Raw genomic sequence first — 7112 nt, 5'->3', positions numbered from 1 at the left:
CGACGTTTGGTTGTGCCTGCGTGAGATGGTAACTTTCCTACTGCCGTAACGTTTGCCGCGTCTGCAGAAAGGCATGTTTGCTTCACAGCTTATACTTACCAATGAGCAACGGTCTTAATAATGCCAAGAGACCGCAGATGCAGGTAGCGACACTGAGATTGACAGAGAGTCCCCGAAGTCCGAAGCTTCTGGTGAGGAAAATGGGCAGCAGGAAGATCCTCGAGCCGTGACTGATGCCTATGCCCAGGGTCAAGAGGAGGAGGTAAAGGTAGCTTTTAATGTAGCACATGAACTCGTAGCAGACGCCCTGGAGAACGTACGCTAAGGCCACCACAAACTCCAAGTAGACTGATCCTCTGTCGGCAATGAGACCTGTCAGCACACGGGACAGCATGTCCCCGATGCAGAAAGACGTCATGAAGAACACCGAGTCCTTTGCACCTATGCCGCAGTCATTCGAAAAGTCGATAATGGTGAGTAAAAACACACCTAGGCCGAACTGCACGAGAAATTGCGAGAGCGTCAGGTGCCAGAAGGAGATGGTGAGGAAGGTCTTTGCAACCTTCCAGAACTTGTGCCTCTTGTCGCCCTCGTCGTCATCCTGCTTCAGCTGAAAGTGGCCACCACGTGTTGGTTCCAGGGGCTTGCAGAGCGTGTACCCGGTCGGAATGGTCACCAACGGGTCGGGCGTGCGGATGAGCAGCTGGTGCGCCACCTGCCCATGATTTCCGGCGACGGGGCGCACGGGCGTCATCTCGATCTGCGTCTGGCTGTCCGCGGTGGAGATGCCGCCACCCTCGCTGAAGAAGTAGCGCACCGAGCCCGACAGGTGGCGAGAGGCCTCCAGGTGCCCCTCTTCATCGGACGAGTCACTGTTATCCTCACTGAAGTGCGTGATCCAGCTAGCCAGACCCTTGTTGGCCACGTTGGCGCGCGTGAATATGCTCTTGCGGCGTTTAGAATAGTCCACCGGGTCGACGATCAGCCAGCTTGGGGAACGCACCAGCAAGCCGAACGCCATAGAGTTCAAGATGCTGGCGCCGAGTAGCAAAAAGCTCCAATGCAGGTCGTAGTGGCTCACCCAGTACTCGTACAGTGGCGGGAATATGACGCAGTTGAGACTGGAGATGGCCGACACAACGCCGGCCGCCGTACCGCGCCTCCGTATGAAGTGCTGGTTGATGCACACCTGCGTCATCAACACGGCCCCGCAGGTAGCTGCGCCTGCACGGAATCAACTCGCATATGCAGACGCCATCACCAGAAGACCAAACACAGGAAAAGAGCGTCACTCGCAAATTCACAGAATAGTGCCAGCAAAGCTTGGATATAGAAGGAGAATTGTGTGCCAGTGAAAGTGTGAGGCATTGCTCATGTCTAGGTTCCAACTTTGCGTTCTTCAGTGGCTCAATCGAGGCAGGGCTGTTTGCGCATGTATGGTGTAGCTAATATACTTTCTGCAGTTGTCCTTCGAATCATATCAGTGACATGTGACGCTCGTTTTTGTGCGCTTCATCTTTGTGATGGTGCGGCTTAGACGTCTAAATTTTTTCCACAAAAGATTACAACGCGAGCACAGCGGTCATTGGGCCGAATGTATAAGGTTTCTTTCTCGCTGTGAACAGCTTATAAAGGCAGATATATGAAGTTTAAGGTCCCAAAACACCATACGATTATGAGAGACACCGTAGTGAAAGGCTCCGGAAATTTCGATCTCCTGGGGCTCTTTAACGTGCACCCAAATCTGAGCCCACGGGTCTAAAGCATTTCTGCCTCCATCGAAAATGCAGCCGCCACAGCCGGGATTCGATCCCGTGACCTGCGGGTCAGCATTCAAGTACTTTAGCCACAAGAACACCGCAGTGGAGCTATAATGCCAACATTCTGCTCAAATGTGTGATATAAAATGTTCAACTTTTTGGTGTACACTTCACTGCCCCTACATGTGACATATACCTGTTGCCATTGCGTTGGCAAATAATCGAGCCTTAGCTATGACAGTTATGACAGAATTTTTTTTACATTTCGCTACCACTACACCGTGTTGCTAAGTGGCATAATTGCTGACAAAAGCCTTCGTATTTTTTATCCAGCACGTTAGTTCTATGATGATCCATTAGACACCACACTCGGATTGCGTATACATTTTTTAGAAATAAATCTTACTGTCACTTTCGAATACAACAGCTTTCTGCACGACAGTTCATGGAGTTGCATTAGCATAAGCAGGATAATCCTGTTCAGTTATGTCAGCGAATAATTTACTAAGCATCAAAATACTACTGTAGGCGTAAAATATAGTAGCGGAGTACAATGTAATAATTTGAACCCGGCCACTTAAACAGCGCGAATGTGCGTTCATGTTTTCTCTTGTCATTATCACTAGCTGTATCTACTTAATTGGTAGCGTAAAACCTGCTCCAAATGTATAACTATTTTAGTTCCTTTACATACTTATAAATACAACTCTGCTGCAAACGGTAATATAAAAAGAAAGTAAGTTTATCGCACATGCGTTTTGTTTTGCATACTTTGATTTCTGTGATTGAAAAAATCTTGCCCGCAAATTTGACGGTTGCAGACGCTAATAAAGAAGAGCACGCTTAGACCTACATGAACTTTGTGAAATAAATGATAATAAAATTAAAGTTTGCCTATAATCGCGTCTGTAGCGCAGGATTACGCAATTTCTGTCTACGTACAAACTTTGCCCTTCTTTGAGAAGTTCCACTAAATAGAAGCTGTACATCATGATTGTGTAGAGAAAAGTAGCACATAAGAGTCACTTGCCCCAAAAAGATCAACCATGTGCACAGATTGCGGAACACACTGAGCGTTGTGCAACTGATGATCGAAGAGAGCGGCCGGTAAGGAATAGTGTGCGGTGTTTTATGGAGTGCACACGAGTGGGAAAACCGTCAATCGTAGTGCTTTTAACAAAGTCGCTGTTCATAAAGGACAGTGGTTGCCTTCCAAAGACTGCGTCTGATAACGTTACCTTTCACTGTTAATTTGCTTTTGATAGCCGTTATTCCAAACACGTTTTTAAACCTTTATGTGGATGGGCATTAGGTGTCAAATAACGATGGGGACGAACACGTGAAGCGTGCGGTGCGATCGGCCGAGAATGAACGCGTTTATGCAAAGGCGCTCTGGGCAATAAAGTCGCCCCATTTTTCATCTTACCAACAAGGAGGCTTCCTTTGTTGTACATTGGGAAGCACTTTTATTTGCATTATGTATTATGTATTAAAGCCACCTTTTGAAGTAGTCTCTGGTACAACGTGAAGCTTACCGTTAAGACACCCTGATCAATGATGGAACGGAAAAATGATCATGAAAATAGAGCAAAGCTGTTGAAACCGGCCACAAATGCTTCGACGTGTGAAAAACAAAACTAGAATAATCATGAATGGGCCACGAAACATAGCGATTCTGATTACTAAAAATGAAGAGAGAAATAGAGGGGACTAACTAGGGTAGTAACCTGTAATTGGGAAATGCTTTATTAAACCCATAGGGTTTCCTAAATACACACTAGAGGGAACGCTAGTGTATATGGGAGCCGCGACGCATGGCGCTTCAGCGAGCATGGAAACCATGGGTCTTACGTGGATTTGCTTTGTCTTCGTACTTTATGCTCGTTCTGGCTTCACGTGGCTTCAAGCTGCTTTGTCACGAGACAATCGCAAATGTTCTGCAGTTGCACTTCACCACCTTAATCTGTTAGGCTTACCACTTCAAATAGAGTCAAGAAGTGAAAACGGTTTGTTCTTTCCTTCAAAACAATACCAACACAAAGCCATAAATGAAGCCACAAGTGCAACTCGCTGCCCGCAAGTACGAAGATTAGGCGACTTCATGTCATACCCGTAATTTTCGTAATCGCTGAACGACAATTACTTTCAGGATAACACTATGAATAAACCATCTAGAATAAACCATGGTGATAAACACCGTCACTGCCCATTTGAGCCTCGCTCAAGCGCTTTATCAACGATTTCCCGCAGATGGTTGGTTCAATACAAACTAGATGACACCACCGCACCATTGTTTTTTCCCCGAGTCTTATGGCAGCACTGTTCAATGTGTTTCCATCCGCGTCACGTCCTCTGCGTGCTAGAGTAAAAGCGCACTCACGGTGGCACCGGGAAAGTTGACAGGGTGACCCTTGTAGATGCTGTTTTCTTCCGTTCCGATCTTATCACCTCATCGTTCTGCGCTGTGTGCCCTGTAACTTCGCAAGCAACGCTATAATTTGTTTTCAATTTACGTCCTAAAACATCGACAGCAATGTACTCGTCAGAATTTTGCAGATTTTTTAGATAGATTTGTGGGGTTTTAACGTCCCAAGACCACCATATGATTATGAGAGACGCCGTAGTGAAGGGCTCCGGAAATTTCGCCCACCTGGGGTTCTTTAACGTGCACCCAAGTCTGAGTACACGGGCCTACAACATTTCCGCCTCCATCGGAAATGCAGCCGCCGCAGCCGGGATTTGAACCCGCGACCTGCGGGTCAGCAGCCGAGTACCTTAGCCACTAGACCACCACGGCGGGGTGTATTTTGTAGTGTTTTCAAGATTTATTTTCAAACTGACCGAGACAGGGTTTACAAGGCATGGCTAAATAAGCACCACTAACCTCACCAATGAAGATAAAACATACCTGATGCTTTGTCCGCAGCATGATATTACTCGAAGTTATAGCTTATTTATTTATTTATTTATTTATTTATTTATTTATTTATTTATTTATTTATTTATTTATTTATTTAGTGTTGAAAAGACCGTGGGCGAGTAGAAAGCGCGAGTTAAGATCGAAGCGGGCGATCAAGTTTATATGGGTGCTATCATGTTGGCTTCTAAATTCACCGGCCACAGCACTGGCACTTACGGCCATGGCCCCTTCGCTGGCGATGGCCTTCGCTAGCCTTGGGAGGGGCTGGGGTAGCTGGGACAACTGGCTGGGTGTAGGCCTGTTACGGTCACGTGATCAAGCATGGCAGCGCCCATGCGTCACTGCGGAAGATCGTCTATAGACAATTTTCCGCAGTGGCTGACGGGTGCTGCTATGTTTGATCACGACACCATAACTCACTTACTCTCAGCCAGTTGCCCCAGCCCTATAGCCAACACATTGGGCCAGCGAAGCGGCCGTGGCCGCAAGAACCAGTAGCGATGCCAGTAAACTTAGAAGCTGACATGGCGACATGGCAGCACCCATGTGAATGCTATTGCCCACTTCGATCCAAACTCGAGCTTTCTACTCCCCCATTGTCTTCACAGTAATAAATAAATGCTGAAATAAGCTATCGCTTTAAGTCATCTCACGCTGGGGACAAAAGATCGGGCATGTTCTGCCTGTGTTGCTGAGACTAATGATGTTGATTTAGCCATGCCTGTGGAGTCTTGTCTCCGACTATGTGAAAATGAATCTCGAACACACTGCAAAATACATACGAGTACATTGCTCTCGGAGGTTGATGACGTAAATTGAAAACAAGTAGATGCGCAGGCTGCGAACTTACAAAACAGACAGCGACGACAACGTGATAAGTTCGACGCGGAAGAAAACTGCATCTACAGGTGCTGCCATTTCGACTTTCCTGGTGCTGCCATCTGCTTGTTTTTTACTATTTTTAATTTCGTGCACAGATGACAGGACGTGGATGAAAACAAGCGACGCGCTGATGGAAACCATGAGGAAAACACATCAAGCTACGGTTAGTGAGACGGTGTCATGTACCATGGATTGTACAATACGGCTGCGGAAGACCGTCTATACGTTCAACATAACGTACGTTGAGAGAACATTGGTAGACGGGAAAGGTTGGGAGGAGAAGACCCTAAGTGACGGAACACGAAAGACGATCTACTGGAGGTGCGAAAGCCCGCTTTCAGCGTGGGATATAGTTTGGACATCCACGTCGTGTTTGTGACTGTCTGTCGTTAAACTAGAACCTCTGTTTTCTTACAAGACACCTAGAAACAACCTAGCTAAAGCCTAGCAATAAACTGTAAGCAAGCTAGGAGCAAGCATCATTAAGCCTACCGATTACCCAGAAGACACCAAACTAGGCTCCTGACCCGTCCAGCTCCACTGTTTCAAGTCTTGCGCATCTCAATGCAAGCTTCATCATTTTTAATCAAAATTTTGTGATGTGCGGCGCCGATCACGTCGTGTGCGCGTTCATGCAGCAAACTTCGCTAGCTGAACACGATAGCAATTATTAACCACCAAACAAGTGAGCCCAGTCGAGCCTGTGACACAGGTTTTTAGGGGCGAAGCTCCTTATGACGTGGCTTGTGCGTCCCTCGTAGTACGTAACCACCAGTGGCACATACCCGAAATAGGTATAACATTTGACCTCCAAGAAGGTGCCGGTGAGATATTTCTTCTGTGCGTTGTTTAAAAATTAAAAATAGTGCTCAATGTACATGCCAATGCCTGCTAATGGGGAATGAGACACAGAAGCATTCGGCTTTTAGTCAACGCGCACGCTGCGATCCCCATTAGCAGCCGTTGGCATGTACATTGAGCACTATCGGACAGAAAGGGTTGCTACATTATACTCGCTGGGTGTAACCTCCTTAGTTTTAGAAAGGTTTAGCGAGCGTTGAGCCGCAGGCCCATGAATACAATGAACTAGTATATACCACGAATGAATTCGAGGTGGTTAAAGGGGGGAAGCAGATACGAAGCGCAAGCCGTAAGAAATTAAAAGCTGAATCCTCCTGTCTCTCATTTCACATTAGCAGCCACTGGCGTGTACATTGAGCACTATCTGACAGGAAAAGGTTGCTACGTTATACTCGCTGGGCGTAACCTCCTTGGTTTTAGAAAGGTTTAGCGAGCATTGGGCCGCAGTGCCATGAATACAGTGAACTAGTATATACCATGAACTCAAGGTGGTTGAAGGTGGGAAGTAGACCCGAAGCGAAAGCCGTAAGAAAGTGCGCGTGTGCCACCTCTCGTTTAGTCCTTGGAATGTCCACTGAGTGGCGGTGCTTCTATATGGGGAATATATGATAAAAAGATGCGAGATGGTGGGACTTGGAGTGTTGAATAGATGGACGAACGGACACACAGACTGATGCATGGATGGACGC

The 7112-nt window shown here is 46.9% G+C and overlaps 1 protein-coding gene across 3 annotated transcripts in view; it reads right to left on the bottom strand.

The window, feature by feature from the left end:
* LOC119184582 (monocarboxylate transporter 12-B) overlaps positions 1-7112 on the bottom strand; it is a 226395-nt gene that overhangs the window by 49933 nt on the left and 169350 nt on the right. For all 3 annotated transcript variants that reach the window (XM_075888704.1, XM_075888705.1, XM_037433972.2), the window contains exon 3: positions 100-1224. In XM_075888704.1, coding sequence (XP_075744819.1) covers positions 100-1224 — 1125 coding nt within the window. The remainder of the gene's footprint in view (positions 1-99; positions 1225-7112) is intronic.

The sequence above is a fragment of the Rhipicephalus microplus genome, chromosome 3 (assembly GCF_043290135.1).
Source record: "Rhipicephalus microplus isolate Deutch F79 chromosome 3, USDA_Rmic, whole genome shotgun sequence".
Lineage (NCBI taxonomy): Eukaryota > Metazoa > Arthropoda > Arachnida > Ixodida > Ixodidae > Rhipicephalus > Rhipicephalus microplus.
The sequence above is the reverse complement of the archived record's forward strand: the minus strand, read 5'-3'. Positions and strand labels throughout refer to the sequence as shown.